General features: G+C 36.0%; 1 protein-coding gene across 4 annotated transcripts in view; it reads left to right on the top strand.

Annotated features, from left to right (window-relative positions):
• The window catches only part of BLTP3B (bridge-like lipid transfer protein family member 3B), a 106,649-nt gene that overhangs the window by 44,657 nt on the left and 39,985 nt on the right, over window positions 1–22,007 (top strand). For all 4 annotated transcript variants that reach the window (XR_014313902.1, XR_014313903.1, XM_082739177.1 and 1 more), the window contains 5 exons: window positions 3,168–3,348; window positions 5,560–5,643; window positions 13,541–13,723; window positions 14,290–14,408; window positions 18,958–19,099. Coding sequence is in view for 2 of the 4 variants with exons in the window: in XM_082739177.1 (XP_082595303.1) it covers window positions 3,168–3,348; window positions 5,560–5,643; window positions 13,541–13,723; window positions 14,290–14,408; window positions 18,958–19,099 (709 nt within the window). In the remaining 2 variants the exon portion in view is untranslated. The remainder of the gene's footprint in view (window positions 1–3,167; window positions 3,349–5,559; window positions 5,644–13,540; window positions 13,724–14,289; window positions 14,409–18,957; window positions 19,100–22,007) is intronic.

Genomic DNA, 22,007 nt, shown 5'->3' on the forward strand with positions numbered 1-22,007 from the left:
AAGTTGTTTGCATTCCGATTTACCTATTTATTTGAATAGTTTTCTAGAACTTTTAGCCATAAAAAGAAATGAAGAATTGACGGTGAACCTTGTGTCGTTCTACCAATAAATACTATTTTAATAGCCAATGAGATATCTTTATAATTCTCTGGGGGAGTTTAATTTTATAAGCTTGATGAACAGAACACTAAACTGTAACACAGAATAATTTAGGATGTCAGTAACAGACATGGTAATTGAAATTAAAGGCTAGTAGACAGAGTGTTGGTGTTAATGTAGGTCTTATTTATATGATATGTGGATATATTTAGATAGAATATAGATTAGGAAACCAGATAAAGATACAGATTAGAAAACTAGAAACAAGGATGAAGTTCTATAATCCTATCACAATAATAAAACCAGTGTTAGCATTTTGAGTTCCATACAGGTTTTTTTGCCTAGGCATCTGCAGTTTTCCTAGTTTTAGAATGTAGTAAATGGATATATACAATTTTCTTCATGTTGTTAGTCTTTATAACTACGATTTTTTCTTGTTCCCTAATATTTCTTAGTAGATTTACTTAACCACATTTCCACAGAGTCGTGATTTGAAGGCCAAGAGAGTGGATGAGAGAGTGAAGTAGTTGACAGTGTTCCTTTGCTCAGCTGTACAAATTGAGAGATATCTTCTGTCATAAATTTTTTATTTGCTTCATCCTTTCCTTCTCTAAAAGGGAAGACTACATTGAAAACCAAGAAATGTTAAGATAATTCAGAAGGCAAAAGAGGTCATAATGGCCCATTTCCCCCTCTTCCCAGCAAATGGCATATAAAAACTGAATCTACCACAATAAGAAAAGGCTTTGTAGAAAGATTAATGTTTATGTTTTTGTTTATATCAGTTTTTTTTTTTTTTTTGGACGAAGAAGATAGAAAACATTGTTGAAGAAATACAGAAGAGGACACCTCTCCTCACCAAACAGACACTGGCTCAGTCTGTTTAGTGACTGCCTTCAGCTCAGGTCATGATCCCAGATCCTGGGATTGAGTCCCACATCAGGCTCCTTGCTCAGCAGGGAGCCTGCTTCTCCTACCTGCTGCTCCCCCTGCTTATGTTCTCTCTCTGGCAAATAAATAAAATCTTAAAAAAAAAAAAAAGAAATACATGAGAATTTTTTCCTTCAAAATTGCACAGTCATAGATATAAGGAGTAGTCTATTAAAGCTTTGAAAGTAGAACATTAAAGTGATTTGTCTTGGGGCACGTGGGTAGGTCAGTTGGTTAAGTATCTGACTCTTGTTCTCAGCTCAGGTCTTGATTTCAGGGTCCTGAGTTCAAGCACTGTGTTGGGTTCCATGTGGGGCCTGGAGCCAACTGAAAATAAAGTAAAAATAAAAATAAGTGATTTGGGGCACCTGGGTGGTTCAGTGGGTTGGGCCGCTGCCTTTGGCTCAGGTCATGATCTCAGGGTCCTGGGATCGAGTCTCGCATCGGGCTCTCTGCTCGGCAAGGAGCCTGCTTCCCTCTCTCTTTGTCTGCCTGCCTCTCCGACTACTTGTGATTTTTCACTGTCAAATAAATAAATAAAATCTTAAAAAAAAATAAGTGATTTGTCTTATGGAAATTACTTTGACAATTAGTAAGAAAATTTTCCTGGAGCCCCTGGAATTTAGGGCTTCACAATTATATTTCATCTTTCCTTTTCTTTAATCACTGTGGGTCTTGATCATTTTCTATGAGAAATTCTCATTTACTGAGTATACTTTGAAATTTGTTTGCAGATAGTTCTTAATAGATAATATATAAATATGTATAATGCAAAATATTTATACTTTAATTTTCCATACATCACTAACTATACTTTTATTAGTGAATTGTTCTTAATTAGAAACTCGTTAGTATTTTTTGATGAAAAATTTGGCCTTCATTTTGTTATTACCAAAGTTTCATGTACAGTTCTATAGCTTATATAACAGATGATCTTACAGTATGCTTACTAATGTAGAATAATTTTAGGCTTTTAGGTTCACATCAGTCTTTATACTTCAGTAGTATTCTATGCTTCTTCACTTTGGGAAGAAAAGAATTTGAGGGGCGCCTGGGTGGCTCAGTGGGTTAAGCCTCTGCCTTTGGCTTGGGTCATGATCCCGGGGTCGATCCCAGGATCGACCCCCCCTCATCGGCCTTTCTGCTTGGTGGGGAGCCTGCTTTCTCCTCACTCTCTCTCTCTGTAAAATAAATAAATAAAATCTTAAAAAAAAAAAAGAATTTGAATTATGAGTCTATTACAATTCTCCTCTGCTTTCTGGCTTCTTCAGATATCCACGTTCAAAGGACATGCTGCATCTCTTACGAGAGGCATCAGAGCACTTAGAGTACTCTGTACCATATCACAAGCACTTTGCAAAGAAGTGATTTATTTTTACAGGATATATAATAGTATATACAGCCGATATAATATACAGGGCTCACATTTGTTTCTGTTTTATTTTTTAAAAAAAGATTTATCTGTTTATTTGAGAGTAGGGGGTTGGGGGGACTGTGCCGGGTGGGGAAGGGGAAGAGGGAGAGAATCTTCAAGCAGACTGCCTGCTAAGTCCTTGCCTACCATGGGGCTTCGTCTCACAACAGGTGAGATCATGACCTGAGTTGAAACCAAGAAATGGAAATTTTAAACCAAAATAACAAAATGATGGGTCCAGGTTAAATAATAAGCAAAAGAATAGAGAAAAGTGTCTTCTAGGCTCTTTTACATTTCTCACTCTTTGTATTCCCTCGTAGAATAAGCTGAATTATGTTATTTAAGGGGAAAGCTCCTCCACTGAATGAGCCACCCAGGTGCACCTGTTTCTCTTCTAATATGTAGAACTAATGCTATTTGAATGAGGTGCCTTGAGTAGTTAATATTTTCTAGAATAAGGACTTAAAGTATATAACTATTCAAGTATTTATTAAAATATATTGGTTTCATGTTCAAATTGTGTCTAGTTCTCCAGTTTTTATATTTAACTTTATTCTCATATACTTCAGAAAGTAATTGGGGGGAATTGAGTTATTGATAGAAAAGAAAATATATTTTCATGATTTATTTTTCATGATTTCATTACTGAAGATATTTAAGTTTTCTTATTTGTGGAATTTCAAATATTTAACTTAAAGTGATAAGGCAGTTTTGAATCTTTTAGAGCTCTACAGTAACCCCATCTACCCAACAAGCGAAGACACCACAGACCTCAAATGCTCCGGATCTAAATGATGCAATTGTGAAATTATTCAATGACTTTGATGTTAAAGAAACCTCTCATCACTTGGTAATTTCTCATCTAGATCTACACATATGTGATGATATTCATGCTAAAGAAAAAGGTAATAAAAGTTGCTTATTTCAAACTATTTTGGTTTTTCTAGGATTTCCTACAATACTGGATTGTTTATCATATGTAATATATAGTATGGTGTGATAGCTGGTCATAATTATATCATTCATGTGAGATACATAGTTGAAAGTTGTAATTTTAAGCAATATATATCAGTATGAAGTTTTATTTTGCTTTTAGTTCTTAGTATTTTAGCACAATTGTTAGCTAGTATTTCACCTGATACTACCAGTAATATTAGGTTTAAAAAAAAAATCAAGGACTAAATAGGTGACGTTCTTGGAGGATGATGAAATATTAGACTTACCTTTGAATTAACTTTTTCATAATTTTGAAATGGTCTATAAACTAAATTTGAGTCCATATGCAATTCATAATTATTTGCACACATGTTTTCCCATGGTGGTCTGTCTGCATTTTTCTGACCCCATGTACATGTAAACACAGCTGTGTGGTTGTTTACCATTTCTTGTGTCTCTTTACCAGTAATCCTCCCAAAATTTGCTTAGGAAGCTAAATTCTAGTTAGTAAGTGTTTTTTCTTTATTTTAGCTTTTGTTTTTCTTATTTTGGAGAATTACAGTGGAGTAAGTGGGAAGCTGTTTTTGGTCGCTTTGAAAATCTGTGGTTCCATAATGTAGGTACTAGGCATTCTGTTTCCATTGGAGAGTGTTCCTGCCCATAAGTATTGGGCCACCTTCCAAGACAGTCGTTCTCGAACTTTGGTGAGCTTGAGGATCAAGCTGAGGATCTCTTTAAAACTGGAATGTTAATATCTGACCATTCTACCTCAGACCTGATTCATGTATCTGAAAATTGTTGCTCTGTATTTTTAAAGCTGAAAGAGTAAATATTGAGACTGATCCCGGATGTTTAGCAGAAGTTACCTTGCCTTCATCAGATAAGGCAGCCAGGTATCAGTGACTGGATGAAAGGGTGGAAGAAGGTGAGGAAGGTTTGGAGTTTAGAGAAGGATTTGTCTCTTTTCTTTTGTCTACCTTTGTGTCATTTGATTTAAAGTTGGCATCTTCTGCTTTAGTTAGATGAAAGAAAAGTGGAAAAGTTAAAATAACCCAAAATAACAAAATGAAGGGTCAGGGTTAAGTAATAAGCAAAAGAATAGTCTTCTAAGCTTTTTGTACATTTATCACTATATTTCTTCATAGAATAAGTTGAATTATGTTATTTAAGGGGAAAACTCCACCACAATATTTCCCTCATCTTACAGATCTCTTCTAAAATCCAGAAAGGTCTGAAATGAATTATATTCATTTGTACTTAGTGGTATCTTAATGTATATTTTTCTTACTTCCAGTTGATTTATTCATGCTGTTTTATTTTTTATTTTATTTTATTTTTTTTAAAGATTTAATTTATTTATTTGTCAGAGATAGAGGGAGAGAGAGAGCGAGTGAGCACAGGCAGACAGAGAGGCAGGCAGAGACAGAGGGAGAAGCAGGCTCCCTGCTGAGCAAGGAGCCCAATATGGGACTCGATCCCAGGGCGCTGGGATCATGACCTGAGCCGAAGGCAGCTGCTCAACCAACTGAGCCACCCAGGCGTCCCTATTCATGCTGTTTTAAAATTTGATTTTTATGTTGAAGTCACACTGAGTTGTGATCTACTTTTTAATCTTCATATAGCTGTGTTAATTTGGACAACTTACCTAACCAGTAGGCTTAATTTCCACCTCAGTGAGAGATAGGATTATATAGTGTAGTGGTTAATATTTCCTAGGTTCAAAACCAGCTCTATATTTCTTGGCTAAAATGACCTTGGTCTTTTTAATTCTTCTCTTTGTGTCTCATTTTACTTAATTGGAAAATGGGGATGATGATGATGATGATGATGATGATGATGATAATATTATCTATCTCAGGATTGTAAGGAAGAACAAATGAGCAAGTATACTTAAATTAAGTATTTAAAACAGTGCTTGGCATATGGTTAGGGCTGTGAATATGAAAGTTCTGTTCCTTTTGTGTCCTCACCTTTTAGCTTGGTACCTTGCAAATGATAGGGGTTCAGTAAACACTGATGAGATTGAATTGCATTTCCTGAAATCCTTAATGTATTATCTGTGATAATAGAGACAGTTAATCACTGCTTGGATTGCAAATATGATAAATGAAGTGTTTCTGATACTTGCTTAATGTTTCTTTTTCTTTCTCTCACTTCTATTATTCTTTTTCTTTTTCCAGAATCAAATAGACGTATTACTGGAGGGGCTATGCAACTGTCTTTTACGCAGTTAACTATAGATTATTATCCTTATCACAAAGCAGGTATGCTTAATAATTTCTTTAACAGATGTAAATGCTGCTTTAAAGTTATATAGATAGTTTATCTCATTTCCTTTTATATTTATTATTTGCTTTAATTCATTTTATTTTATTTTTTAATTTAATGTATGTTTATTTTTATTTTTTATTATTTTAATTCCAGTTAGGTAACATACAATATTATATTAGTTTCAGGTGTTCAGTATAGTGATTTCAGCAGTTGCATACATTACTCAGTACTTATCACAACAACTGCAGTCTTCAATCCCTATCCAGCCCCCCATCAGTTTGTTCTCTGTAATTAAGGGTCTGTTTTTTAATGTGTTCCTCTTTTTTTCCCCCTTTGCTCCTTTGTTTTGTTTATTAAATACCACATGAGTGGGGCACCTGGGTGGCTCAGTGGGTTAAGCCGCTGCCTTCGGCTCAGGTCATGATCTCAGAGTCCTGGGATCGAGCCCCGCATCGGGCTCTCTGCTCAGCAGGGAGCCTGCTTCCTCCTCACTCTCTCTGCCTGCCTCTCTGCCTGCTTGTGATCTCTGTCTGTCAAATAAATAAATAAATAAATATTAAAAAAAAATAAAAAATACCACGAGTAAAATCATGCTTTGTCTTTCTCTGAATGAATTATTTTGCTTAGTATTGTACTCTTTAGCTCCATCCATGTTCTTGCAAATGATAAAATTTAATTCTTTTTTATGGCTGGTAATATTCCATTTTAGATATATACCACATCTTCTTTATCCATTCATCTATTCTGGACACTTGGGCTGTTCCCATACCTTGGCTATTATAAATAATGCTGTAATAAATTTAGGGGTGTATGTATCCCTTTGAATTAGTGTTTTTGTATTCTTTGAGTAAATACCCAGTAGTGCAATTGCTGGATCCTGGGGTAGTTCTATTTTTAACTTTTTGAGGAACCTCCATATTGTTTACCAGAATGGCTACACCAATTTGCATTCCTACCAATAGTGCAAAGGATTCTTCTTTCTCCACATCCTTGCCAACACCTGTTGTTTCTTGTGTTAATGATTTTAACTATTCTGACAGGTGTAAAGTGCTATCTCATTAGTTTTGATTTATAGTTCCCAGATGCTGAATGCTGTTGAGCATCTTTTCATATGTCTGTTGGCCATTTGAATGTCTTCTTTGGAAAAATATCTGTTCATGTCTTCTGCCCATTTTTAATTGGATTATTTGGTTTTTAGGTGTTGAGTTATGTCAGTTCTTTATATATTTTGGATACTAATCCTAATTTAGATAAATCATTTGCAAATATATTCTCCCATTCCATAGATTACCTTTTAGCTTTGTTGATTGTTTTCTTTGCAGGGCAAAATTTTTTATTTTAATGTTGTCCCAGTAGTTTATTTTTGCCTTTGTTTCCCTTGTGTCAGGAGATGTATCTAGAAAAAAGTAGCTGTGGCTGAGGTCAAAGAGGTTACTGCCTGTTCTCTTCTAGGATTTTTATGGTTTCAGGTTTCATATTTAGGTCTTTAATCTATTTTGAGTTATTTTTGTATTTGGTATAAGAAAGTGGTCCAATTTGTTTCCTTTGCATGGTCCTGTCCAGTTTTCTCAATACCATTTGTTTGAAGAGACTGTTCTTTTCCCATTGGATAGTCATTTCTCCTTTGTTAAAAATTAATTGACCATATAGATATGGGTTTATTTCTGGGGGTTTCTGTTTTCTTCTATTAATCTATCTATCTGTTTTTTGTGCCAGTACCATACTGTCTTGATGATTACAGCTTTGTAATATGACTTGAAGTCCAGAGTTGTGATACCTCCAGCTTTGCTTTTCTTTTTCAATATTGCTTTGGCTCTTCGAGGCCTTTTGTGGTTCCATACAAATTTTAGGATTGTTCTAGTTCTGAGAAAAATACCTTTGGTTTTTAATGGGGATTGCATTAAACTTGTAGGCTTTGGATGGTATAACATTTTAACAGTATTATTCTAATCTAGGATAAAATATCAGTGTATAGAAATCTGTTACATGTCTATACACCAATAATGAAACAGCAGAAAAAGAAATCAAAGAATCAGTCCCATTTACAATTGCCCCCCAAACCATAAGATACCTAGGAATAAACCAGTAAAAGGACAGAGGCCCTATATGGAAAGAAATGTCTTTCCATTTCTTTGTGTCTTCTTCAGGTTTTTTTTGTTTTGTTTTGTTTTGTTTTTAAGATTTTATTTTTTTATTTGACAGAAAGAGAGCACAACTAGGCAGAACGGCAGGGAGAGGGAGAAACAGGCTCTTTGCTGAGCAGGGATCCCAAGACGGATCATGACTCTGATCCCATGACAGATCCCAGGACTCTGGGATCATGACCTGAGCCAAAGGCAGCTGCTTAACTGACTGAGGCACCCAGGCGCCCTTCTTCAGTTTTTTTTAGTCAGCATTTTATAGTTTTTAGGGTATAGTTCCTTTGCCTCTTTGATTGGTTTATTCCTAGGTATCTTATGGTTTTGGGGACAATTGTAAATGGGATTGATTCTTCAATTTCTCTTTCTGCTGTTTCATTATTGTATAGCAATGCAACAGATTTCTATACATTGATATTTTATCCTGTGACTTTACTGAATTCGTTCATCAGTTGTAGCAGTTTTTTGCTGTAGTCTTTCAAGTTTTCCAAATGTAGTATCATGTCATCTGCAAATACTAGAAGTTCCACATCCTACTTGCTGATTTGGATGATGTTTATTTCTTTTTGTGGTCTGATTGTTGTGGCTAGGACTTGCAGTACTATGCTGAATAAAAGTAGTGAGTGTGGACATCCTTGCTCTGTTCCTGACCTTAGGGGAAAAGCTCTCAGTTTTTCCCCCATTAAAGATAATGTTCTTCTGGGTTTTTCATATATGGCCTTTATTATGTTGAGGTATGTTCCTTCCAAACCTACCTTGATGGGGGCTTTTATAATGAATGGATGTTGTACTTTGTCGAATGTTTTTTTTTGCACCTGTTGAAATGATTGTATGGTTCTTATCCTTTCTCTTTTTGATGTGGTATATCACATTGATTGATTTGCAAATAGTGAACCACCATTACAACCCAGGAATGAATCTCCACTTATTCATAGTGAGTGATTTTTCTAATGTGCTGTTGAATTCAGTTTGCTAGTATATTTTGTTGAGAATTTTTGCATCTATGTTCATCAGGGATATTGGTTTATTGTTCTCTTTCTCAGTGGTATCTTTACCTGGTTTTGGTATCAAGATAATGCTGGTCTCATAGAATGAATTTGGAAGGTTTTTTATCCTTCTCCTAACTTTTTGGAGTAGTTTGGAGAACAATAGGTATTAACTCTTCTTTAAATGTTTGGTAGAATTTGCCTGTGAAACCATCTGGTCCTGGGCTTTTGTTTGTCGGGAATTTTTTTTATTACTGATGCAGTTTCCTTGCTGCTTAACAGTCTGTTCAAATTTTCTTTTCCTGTTTCAGTTTTAGTAGCTTATATGTTTCTAGAAATTTAAAGATTTTTTTTGAAGTTTTTTATTTTTTTATTATTATTATTATTTTAGATTTTATTTATTTTATTTGACAGGCAGAGATTACAAATAGGCAGAGAGAGAGAGGAGGAAGCAGGCTCCCTGCTGAGCAGAGAGCCTGATGCCAGGCTCGATCCCAGGACCCCGGGATCATGACCTGAGCCGAAGGCAGAGGCTTTAACCTACTGAGCCACCCAAGCGCCCCGTTTCTAGAAATTTTTGCATTTCTTCTAGGTTGTCTAATTTGTTGGCATATAGTGTTTCATAATATTCTCTTATAATTGTATTTCTGTGATCTTGGTTGGTATTTCTCCTCTCTAATTAGTGATTTTATTTGAGTCTAATTTCATTTTTTTAAGTTTGGCTAGACGTTTATCAATTTTACTGATTTTTTTTTCCCCTCAAAGAAATAGCTCCTGGTATCATTATCTGTTCTGTTGTTTTTTTAGTTTCTTTATTATTTATATCTGCTCTTATCTTTATTATGTCCTCTACTGGTTTGGGATTTTGTTCATTTTTCTTTTCCTAGATCCTTTTGATGGTTAGGTGGTATATTTGAGATTTTTCTTGCTTCATGAGGTAGGCCTATTTTGCTATAAACTTCCCCTTAGAACTGCTTTAGCTGCATCCCAAAGGTTTGGACCCATGATATAAATCTTCATTTTCATTTGTTGCCATTTACTTTTTTATTTCTTTTATTTTCTGGTTGACTCATTCATTGTTTAGTACCATGTTATTTAACCTCTAAGTATTTGTGATCTTTCCAGATTTTTTCTTGTAGTTGACTTCTAGTTAGCTTTATGGTCAGAAAAGGTTCATGGTATGACTTCAACATTCTTGAATTTGTTGAGATTTATTTTGGAGAATATTCCATGTGTACTTGGAAAGTGCCTCTCAGATCTGGATATCTGTTTCCTTTGCCACATTAGGGAAATTTTTAGCCTTGTCTTTTTATTTATCTTTTTTCATTTCTTTTCTTTTTTCTTTTCTCTTTTCCTTACTTTTGTTTTGTTTTGTTTTCTTTCTTTTCTTGGTGGGCAGCAAAAGCAGAGTTTATTGAGTGATTTTAACGTTTATTGAATATCATAGAGTACAAAGCTCCCAAAGAGGGAGGGGACCCAAGAGGGTTGCCTCTTTTATTTCTTCAAATGAATTTTCTGGCCCCTTTTCTCTCTCTTCTTTTTCTGTGACTCCTATAAACTATGTTTGATGTTATTGTGTTTGATGGAATCATTGAGTTCCCTAAGTCTGTTCTCATTTTGGATAATTCTTTTTTCTCTCTTTTGTTCAGCTTGATTACTTTCCATTAATCTGCTTCTAGATCACTAATTTGTTCCTCTGCTTCTTCTGTCCTGCTGCTTATTCTACCAGGTGTATTTTACATTCACTGAGCCTTTTATCTCTACTATGTCATTCCTTATCCCTGTGTTAAGGGTCTTACTCATGCCTTCCACTCTTCTCATGTCCAGTGAATAATCATTAACTTTAATTACATTAAATCTACTTATAATTATGACTTTAAATTCTCTATCAGAGATGTAACTTATATTTGTTTCACTTAGCTCTCAGGCTGTGCCCTTGTCCTACTCTTTGACTTGAGATAAATTTCTCTCTCTTCTCGTTTTGTCTAAGTTTCTGTGCCTGTTTCTCTGTTAGGAAAATCAGCTGTGTCTTCTGTTCTTGAGGGTAATAGCCTTATGAAAAAGAGGTCCTAGAGTGCCCTGCTTTCTGTTTTTCCCTGTTCACCAGGTCTTTGTGCTTCTGGGAATGCTCTGTTGTTTCCTGTTGCTTTATCCATCAGGCAGTTGTCTGCAGAGGCTCTCTTTGCCTTTTGATGGCAGTGTTTTATCCCTGGCCTAAATATGGAGCATTTTAGCTAAGTATTCTCTGGTCTCCTTGTGAAATGAGACCTGTTGCCATGGCTGAAGAGCCACAGAGGGATTTGGACGGGTCTTCTGAGGGAGGGGGTCCACTACACTGGGATTGAGGCATGTGTGAGTAGGAGGGGCAGTTTCACTGGAGTGTGTGGAGGAAGGTTTGGTGTAAGCACGTTAGGTAGTGAATGTCCACAGTAAGCTGGTTCTAAAGGTGACCCTGTGCTTCTACTGGGGGGCGTGGGAGGTGCTAGTAACACTAAGTGGTGCTAGCCTGTTCCTTTGTTGCCAGAGGGGTCTCTCCATGAATGCTTTCTCTCTAGGACACAATCCGAGGTGAGTGAATAACTTCCCTAGTGCATGCTTCAGGTGCTCTTTAGACTGCTGTTCCCATGCTGTATGTTTGTGGGTTGTTTGCCTGTCTTCTTTACAAGAGCTGCTTCAGTCTCCTCTGAGCTTTTCCACAGCCAGGCATGCTGACCTTCAGAACTCCAGGCTTTAAGCGTTTCTGATTGCTGAAAGTCATGAAATTCAGCCCCTCTTGCCTTCCAAGTCATCTGCTTATGGGGATTTATTTTCCCCATGTGCTCCCCTGTGTGTGAGTTTGTCTCTCACCCTTCTTTGTGACTTTGGCTCCCACCCCAACACAGTAGCCACAGTGATCTTTCTCTCCCAAATCATGTCACCACACTTCCTACCTTCAGTGTGGCCTCTTCTCTTCCTTTAGTGTGGCATTCTGCCAGTCTTGAGATCAGTTTCTGGGTTACTTAGGATGATTTGATTGTAACCTAATTGTATTCTTGGGTTGAGTTGAGCTGGAGTTCTACTCTATTGCCATCTTCCCTCTCTCTCTAACTTCATTTTTTTAAGGAAAAAAGAAACGAAGACATTTGTTATTTTTCCCCCAGTAATATCTTTACAAGAAGATACAAATGCCATAGAAAATATTTATGCATTTTGTAGAGTTTTGTGTAGATTATTAGAAAGTATAATTGTTAGCATTTGTCAGTATTCTAAATAATTGATTTAAAATCTAAAATCAGAATGTGGAAGACATAGTTTATGCTATTTTATTTTTTTCATTGTGGCAAAAGTAAGTTATTGATGTGTTTTGAATTTAAAAATTAGTATATTATTAGCATATTAGAAAAATCAAGAAAGTATATATAGTAAAAATGTAACAGTAATTTCAGCTGCATTGTAAAAAGATTCCTGGAACTTTTTTTTAACTTTTCTGTATTATCTAAGTTTCATTAATAGACTTTTTTTACTCAATCTTAGCCAAAAGCCCAAGAAGTAATACATAATATGCTTTTTTTTTTTTAAAGATTTTATTTATTTATTTGACAGACAAAGATCACAAACAGGCAGAGAGGCAGGCAGAGAGAGAGGGGGAAGCAGGCTCCCTGCTGAGCAGAGAGCCCGATGCGGGGCTCGATCCCAGGACGCCGGGATCATGACCTGAGCTGAAGGCAGAGGCTTAACCCACTGAGCCACCCAGGCACCCCATAATATGCTTTTGAATAGTTGAATATTGATAGGCTTTTTCTCCCAAATAATAAAAACAAGAAGTATATATATTTATGGCCAAATTAAGTAATTTGACCTTATACCAATCTACTATTTGGTGATGTGTGGCTTTTTTTTTTTTTTTTTTTTAATTCACAAAAATAAGAAAAAGCAAGTATAATGTATTTTTCAGGACTTTATGAAAGTGATATTCATAAATTTCCATCTCCTATTCTTTGTTATTTCTTTGTCTGTACCTGATAGAATTTAAAGATTGTAATGTTTGTTTTGATTTTTATTAGAGGGCTGTCTTGTACTTCTATTCTCCTAATTTTTAAGTTACTTACATATACATAAAATATTCTTTTACTACCGAAACAACTCTTATTTTGGGAGGTAAAATTCTTAGTCATCAAGATTTTATTAACCCTTTTATGTACATATTACTTTTCTCAGTTTTTGCTACAGAGAAACCTAATAATCCTGATCTTTTATTTTTCTTCCAAAAAAATCTACATAGGTATAGATATATCTATGTCTTTATGACTGATGTCTATCTTAAAATATTTAATTGGTCTTTTGTGTTTTCATAGTCTTTATTTTATCATTTTAAGGATAGGTTTTAGCCACTATTTTATAACAAATTTTTGATGAAAGGACTTTTTTTTTGTGGTAGCATTTTCTGGGGTTCTTTGTAGTGGAGATATGCCAGGTAGTTGAGCATTCAGTGAAGGTTGACCAGCAGTACTATTTGTAACTGAAACTTCGAATGTTGTTCTACCAGTGGAGGGTCTTGATAGAAACCTTTTAGACAATTTGCTTTTGACATTCTTTTCCTGTATTCTGAATGTTTTGCTCCTACATTCTAGGCAGATTAAACGCTCTTGTAGGCTTATAAAGGCTCTTAAAGGCTGCTCCCTTGAGAAAGTCTCCCTTGGAAAATGAATAAATCTCATTAGGGGCTATAATAAAATAAATCAGTTTTGTGCATTTTTTCAGCGAAATACCTGTCATTCATTTTACAGGAGATAGTTGTAATCATTGGATGTATTTTAGTGATGCAACCAAAACAAAAAATGGATGGGCCAACGAGTTGTTACATGAATTTGAGTGCAACGTTGAAATGCTTAAGCAGGCTGTAAAGGATCATAATGTAGGTTCACCTCCTAAATCCCCAACACATGCCTCTCCCCAGCACACACAAACAGGTATTTTACCTATAACAACATTATGGCATTCCTCTGGTATTAAGTGTCTGTGCCTGTGTGTGTGTTTGTGTGTGTGTGTGATCATAGTATGATATTTTCTGTGGATAAATTAATATTTAATAATTAATATCTAATAATTAACATTTAATAATTAATAATTGATATCTAAAAGTTCTGAACCTTATCCAGACCATAGGATTATGGACCAAAGCACTTTTAAAATTAATATGATCAATAAGAATAATATCCAGATGGAATCTTTAAGACTGTTAAATGGCTAATAGTTCTCTTTTTTAAACAAGAATTTCAGGTAAAAGTTATTTTACAAGAATATCTTAAATGTGATGTAAGTATGACTATTGTTTAAGGAATACTCACACACAATAAAGAGGAATCATTGCAATAACTTATATTCCATCAGTTTATATATAAAGTATTTTCACATATATTATCTTGTTTGACAAATTGAGTTCATGTCTATTTCTAGTAGCTGTTTTAATAATTAAAAAGTGATTGTTATAAAAATAATTTTGCAATAAATTGAAAGGTTTTTTCATTTCCCACAGAGAAAGACTCAGCTCTGAAAGGGACTTCCAGAACATCTTCAGTATTATCTCAACAGTCCAAAGCTAAGTTAATGTCTAGCTCTGTTGTCGTTAGACTTGCAGATTTCAATATATACCAGGTATGCCTTGTATTTTAATTAGATCTTCTGATAAATACCTTCTGCAAGAATCTCTTATAAACTCATGTCACCATTTTATTTAATAAAAGTATCTTGAACAGGGGCACCTGGGTTTGATCTCAGCTCATATCTTGATCTCAGGGTCATGAGTTTAAACCTTGCATTGGGCTCCATGCTGGGTGTGAAGCCTACTTAAAAAGAAAAAAAAACAAACAAAAACCCCTCATCCTGACCAGTTTTATGAAATAGTTAAACTAGAAAGGATAGAAAATGTCAGTTCATTAATTTTTGTTTATATGGTTATGCAGAATTAACCAAACTGTGAGGTTAAGAGCATAGTCCTGCAGACTGCCAAATCCTCACAAGACTTCTGACAGCAACTGCAAGTTCAGGAGTCTACCCTAAACTACCTGTGGATTCAAAAATTAGAGTAACTCAAGCTGTCATCATCAAGACAGCATGGTACTGGCACAAAAACAGACACATAGATCAATGGAACAGAATAGAGAGCCCAGAAATAGACCCTCAACTCTATGGTCAACTAATCTTCGACAAAGCAGGAAAGAATGTCCAATGGAAAAAAGACAGCCTCTTCAATAAATGGTGTTGGGAAAATTGGACAGCCAAATGCAGAAAAATGAAATTGGACCATTTCCTTAAACCACACATAAAAATAGACTCAAAATGGATGAAGGACGACCTCAATGTGAGAAAGGAATCCATCAAAATTCTTGAGGAGAACACAGGCAGCAACCTCTTCGACCTCAGTCGCAGCAGCATCTTCCTAGGAACATCGCCAAAGGCAAGGGAAGCAAGGGCAAAAATTAACTATTGGGATTTTATAAGATCAAAAGCTTTGGCACAGCAAAGGAAACAGTTAACAAAACCAAAAGACAACTGACAGAATGGGAGAAGATATTTGCAAACGACATACCAGATAAAGGGCTAGTGTCCAAAGTCTATAAAGAACTTAGCAAACTCAGCACCCAAAGAACAAATAATCCAATCAGGAAATGGGCAGAGGACATGAACAGACATTTCTGCAAAGAAGACATCCAGATGGCCAACAGACACATGAAAAAGTGCTCCATATCACTTGGCATCAGGGAAATACAAATCAAAACCACAATGAGATATCACCTCACACCAGTCAGAATGGCTAAAATTAACAAGTCAGGAAATGACAGATGCTGGCGAGGATGCGGAGAAAGGGGAAGCCTACTCCTCTGTTGGTGGGAATGCAAGCTAGTGCAACCATGCTGGAAAACAGCATGGAGGTTCCTCAAAATGTTGAAAATAGAACTACCCTATGACACAGCAATTGCACTACTGGGTATTTACCCTAAAGATACAAATGTAGTGATCCGAAGGGGCACGTGCACCCGAATGTTTATAGCAGCAATGTCCACAATAGCCAAACTATGGAAAGAACCTAGATGTCCATCAACAGATGAATGGATAAAGAAGATGTGGTATATATACACAATGGAGTACTAGTAGCCATCAAAAGAAATGAAATCTTGCCATTTGCGACGATGTGGATGGAACTAGAGGGTATCATGCTTAGCAAAATAAGTCAAGCGGAGAAAGACAACTATCATATGATCTCCCTGATATGAGGAAATGGAGATGCAACATGGGGGTTTAAGGGAGTAGGAGAAGAATAAATGAAACAAGATGGGATTGGGAGGGAGACAAACCATAAGTGACTCTTAATCTCACAAAACAAACAGGTTTGCTCGGGGAGGGGGGTTGGAGGGGGGTTATGGACATTGGGGAGGGTATGTGCTATGGTGAGTGCTGTGAAGTGTGTAAACCTGGCGATTCACAGACCTGTACTCCTGGGGATAAAAATACATTACATGTTTATAAAAAATAAAAAACTAAAAAAATTAATCCAATAAATATCTTTTGGATAAAAAAAAAAGAATTAGAGTAACTCAAAGAACTCACTGAAGTAAATTATACTAAGAAACACATTTATACTAAGAATTGCATTTATTACAGGGAAAGAATATAAATTGGATTTAGCCATAGAAAGAGAACCTGAATTGACTAGGAGGGTTCCAAATATGAAACTCCTTGTCCTCAGGACATGATAGCTTCCTGGCATGGATATGTAATAATATGCATTAAGTATTATCCTGTAGATGAACTCAATCTCTATGTGGATTAATACCAGGTTACCCAAAGTCCTCACCTTCTAAAGCCTACTAAGACTGTCAGGTCTGGCCAGCCCCACTCTTAATCACTGTAAGCACAAACTATCAGTTGAATTTAGAATTATCTCCCAGAAGCAGGGATAAAGGGCATACCTCTCTTTGAAGGCCAAATTCCTTATTACACAATGCTCTTAGTGGAAGAAACTAAAATACTTTTTTTTGTCATTTTTTTCTTTCTTTCTTTGTTTTTTAAAAGATTTTATTTATTTATTTGATAGAGAGAGATCACAAGTAGGCAGAGAGGCAAGCAGAGAGATGGGGGAGAAGCAGGCCCCCTGCTGAGCAGAGAGCCCGATGCGGGACTCTATCCCAGGACCCTGAGATCATGACCTGAGCTGAAGGCAGAGGCTTAACCCACTGAACCACCCAGGCACCCTAAAATACTTTTTTTTTTTTTTTGTCTTATTGAACTCTCAAGTATTGGGTATTTTATGAATATATCTTCATAGCTAACTTTATATTGTCCCATTTATATTGTTCAGGCTGTCATAAAACATGGTCTAATATTACAATCCTTAAGACCAACAACAGAATGTATAACGTTCTTATTAAATAAATGATTTCAGATATGTGTTGTCATGTGTGAATTGTCATGGATTATTCTGATATATAAATTTATTTTTATGTTACTCAGTGGTTTTCATCTGGGGCTGATATTACCCCTTGGGGACATTTATTTGGCCATTTCTGAAAACAGTTTTGGCTGTCACAGCCAGAAGGGGTTGCTGCTGACAAATAGTGAGTAGAGACCAGTGATGTTGCTAAACATTTTAACAAGGCACTGGGCCTTGTTAGCAGTGCCCACAACAAACTTTTATCAAACTCAACACCCAAAGAGCAAATAATCTAGTCAAGAAATGGGCAGAAGATATAAACAGACATTGCTCCAAAGAAGACCTCAGATGGCCGGGAGACACATGAAAAAATGCTCCACATTACTCAGCATCAGGGAAATACAGACCAAAACCACAATGAGATACCACCTTACACCAGTCAGAATGGCTAAAATTAAGACAGGAAACAAAAAATGTTGGCAAGGATGTGGAGAAAGGGGAACCCTCTTAATACTGTTGGTGGGAATGCAAGCTGCTATAGCCACCCTGGAAAACAGTATAGAGGTTCCTCAAGAAGTTAAAAAGAGAGCTACCGTATGTCCCAGCAATTGCACTATTCGGTATTTACCACAAAGATAGAAATGTGGTCTGATCCGAAGGGGCACAGCAATGTTCATAGCAACAGTGTCCACAGTAGCCAAATGGTTGAAAGAGCCAAGATGTCCGTCGACAGATGAGAGGATAAAGAAGAGGTGGTATATATATAGTGGACTATTACTCAGCCGTCAGGATGAATATTTACCAATTACATTGAGGTAGATGGAACCGGAGGGTATTATGCTGAGGGAAATAAGTCAGGAAATGCCAATTTACATGTTTTCACTCGCATGTGGAATATAAGAAGTATATAAGAAATAGAGCAGAGGATCATAGGGAAAGGAGGGAATACTGAATGAGAAGCTATCAGAGAGTGAGACAAACCATGAGAGACTTAACTTTAAGAAACAAACTGAGGGTTGCTGGATGGGAGATGGATGGGGGGATGGGTTATTAGGTGATGGGCATTAGGGAGGGCATGTGTTGTGACGAGCACTGAGTGTTACACACAACTGATGGATTATTGAACTCTGCCTATGAAATTAATGGTGTACTATATGTTGGATAATTGAATTAAATTAAAAATGAGGTATAATTGACATAACTTTAGTTTCAAGTGTGCAACATAATGTTTTGATGCATTTCACTATTTTTAAGTGTCACATTCACTGGCATGTTTATTCACGGAGTTGTACAGCCATCACCACATCATCACCATTATCTATCTCCATAATTTTTTTTATTATCCCAGCTTGAAACTTTGTATATGGCTACATTATTTTTCATAATAATAAATTATAATAAAGTATTAATGTAAATACACACCAGGGAAGTGGTCTGTTCTTATGGTCCTGGATCTGTGTTCTGACTATTCCATTTACTTCTGTTATAGAAATACTCTGATATTTTATGGCTCAAAATAAGTTTGCAAGGGCGATTTTAAAGAGTTGATATGATAAGCCTTTATAAGAGCCTTTAAGAGGTTATAGTTTTTCGAATAGCTGATTGGTATTACCAAAAATAATTTAATGTGAAGTTAAAAATAAAGTTTGCATTGGAAATTAACAAATTATTTGAAGTAGTTTTAGGAGTTTGAAGTGATGTTCACATGGCATAAATTGTTTGGAAAGGGCTTTTATTCAGTGTACTTCAGTGTGTTTAATTATTTGTTTTCAGGTCTCTACAGCAGATCAATGTCGTTCTTCCCCCAAGAGTATGATTTCTTGCAATAAGAAATCCCTGTATCTTCCACAAGAAATGTCAGCTGTCTATATAGAATTCACAGAATATTACTATCCAGATGGAAAAGATTTTCCAAGTAAGAGAGTTTCCTGCTTTTTTATTACTTGTCCATTACTTAGGAAGTTGTTTTTTTCTTCCTAAGGTTTTGATTTATTTTTATTTTTATTTTTTTAAAGATTTTATTTATTTGACAGAGATCACAAGTAGTCAGAGAGGCAGGCAGGGAGAGAGGAGAAAGCAGGCTGCTCGCTGAGCAGAGAGCCCGATGCAGGGCTCAATCCCAGGAACCTGAAACCATGACCTGAGCCAAAGGCAGAGGCTTTAACCTACTGAGCCACCCAGGCGCCACAGGTTTTGAGTTTTATAAGCGTGAAGAAACAAAAGTCCCTTGTTCTTTACTTGTCTTTGTACTTAGTATATAACTGTAGTATAGCATTTTTTTTTAAAGATTTTATTAGAGTGGGTGAGAGAGTGAAAAAGAGAGAACACAACTGGGGGAACAGCAGACTCCCTGCTGAACAGGAAGCCTCACACAGGGCTTGATCCTAAAACCCTGAGATCATGACCTAAGCAGAAGGTAGAGGCTTAATAGACTGAGGCTTCTAGGCGCCTGTATAGTATAGCATTTTTTACATATTCTGATTATTCATATTTTGTTCTCTTACTAGCTTACAATATCCTTTAAAAAAAATCTTAATATTTTATTTATTTGAGAGAGTGAAAGAGAGTGTTAAGGATTTCATAAGCAGGGGGGATGGGGTAGAGGGAGAGGAGAAGTTGACTCCCCACTGAGAAAGGAGCCTGAGGCAAGGCAGGGTTTGAAGGACCAGAAGATCATGACCTGAGCTGAACGCAGACACTTAATCAACTGAGCCACCCGGTGCATGAGGTTATACCATCCTTGATGTTGGGAATCATGTAGAACTCGTGCTTCATTTTTTTTTTTTTTTTTAACTTTTTATTTTTTATAAACATATATTTTTATCCCCAGGGGTACAGGTCTGTGAATAGAACTGCCCTATGACCCAGCAATTGCACTATTGGGTATTTACCCTAAAGATACAAATGTAGTGATCCAAAGGGGCACATGCACCCGAATCGTGCTTCATTTTATCCCAGAGGTTTGACTCATTTCTTTACTTAATAGCTATTAAATGAAAGAATTTAGCAAAGTTAGGTTATTTGCAGAATAAGGTCATTTTTTTCCCTTTAGTAAAATCCTATTTATATTTCAGCTATATAAAACTCTGTATTTGCCCTCCCCGCCCCAAGATTGTATTTATCTGAGAGAGAGAGGGAAAGAGAGAGAGAGAGATCACAAACAGCAGGGAGAAGCAGACACCCCACTGAGCAGGGAGCCAGATGGGGACTTGATCCTACTGGGATCATGATCTGAAGACAGATGCTTAACTGACTGAGCCACCCAGGCACCCGAAACTCTATATTTCATTGAAAAATTAACAATGGAGTTATTCTTTTCGCTATAGAGAAATACTTTTTTTTTTTTTTTTTTTTTTTTTGCTGTTTTTTTGTGCACAGCTATATACTTTGGATAACCTTTGGCCCTTGTCTTTAGTTAGAAACAACTTAAGTTATGTGAATTTTTATTTGTAAGCTATTTGGGGGTACTAAAGTTAAAATAATGATATGTTTGTATTCTTTGAATGGCAAATTTCTATACTATTGTCTCAGATCATCCAGGAATTCCGCAAACTAAAATTTGCCTTTGTTTATGTGATACCTTTTTGTTTAACTGTATAACCATTAATCCTTGTTTGTGCCAAAGTTTTGGGATCTAATTTTTACCATCTTCATGGTTTTCAGCATTCTTTTGTGTATTCTCATTTGTTTCTCTTTTCTACCTTCCTGACTAAAACAAGGAAATTATGACATTTGCTCAGCACTTTAGTAAGATGGCACAGCTGAAACTCAAGCATGTGTCTTCCCCCCATTTTCCAACTATATTACACTGCCTTCCTAGGATATTTACAACCATTTGTCTACCCATGATTTCCAGCCCTCCTCACCTCTCACAAATAATTGTTTTCTTTAAGTAGTACAAGGATTTCTGATTTCTAATCTAGGCTTATTTATTTCTATCAGTTTTGTTAACATGTGCCAAAGGACTATAATCTCATTTTATAATACATATATTTTTTCTGATAAAAATATAAAGTTCTTTCTCAGCAATTTAAACCATAGCCCCATAGATTCTTAGGAGTGGATTTGCTAGGTTATGTTTAACTGTGTTTAATTTAACTGTTCATTATTCAAAAGTTTCAAGCATACACAAAAATAGAGTATGTTCATTCCTCATGTACAAAGATCCATTTTCAGCCCTGCTATTTCATCTCTTTGTTAAGCTACCCAACTTTAAAAATACATCACTTTTTAAATATTGTAAATGTAATATATTTTTTTAATGCCAAAAATAATAAACTGCTCCCAAGGCTACAATTTAGAGATGACTTCTGCTAAAACATGAGTGTATGAATTTGTTAGGGCTGTTATAACAAAGTACCATAGATTGGGTGATTTTTTTTTAAGATTTTATTTATTATTTATTTGACACAGAGAGAGAGATCAGAAGCAGGCAGAGAAAGAAGGTAAACAGGTTCTCAAGCCCAGTGTGGGGCTCCATCACAGGACCCTGAGAACATGACCTGAGCCGAAGGCAGAGGTCTAACCCACTGAGCCACCCAGGTGCCCCAGTTGGGTGATTTAAACAAAAGAAATGTATTTCCTCATAATTCTTAAGGCTAGAAGTTCTAGATCAAGTGTCAGCAAGGTCATTTCTTCAAAGACCTCTTTCTTGGCTTATAGATTTCTGTCTTTTCACATGGTCTTTCCTCAGTGTGTTTCCTAATGATACTGATCATACTGGACTGGGCCCACCCATGTGAACTCATTTTTACTATGATTGCCTTTTTAAAAGTTCTGTCTCCAAATATAGTCATATTATGAGATACCCTGAGTTAGAACTT

Source organism: Mustela nivalis (genome assembly GCF_964662115.1).
Source record: "Mustela nivalis genome assembly, chromosome: 7".
Classification (NCBI taxonomy): Eukaryota; Metazoa; Chordata; class Mammalia; order Carnivora; family Mustelidae; genus Mustela; species Mustela nivalis.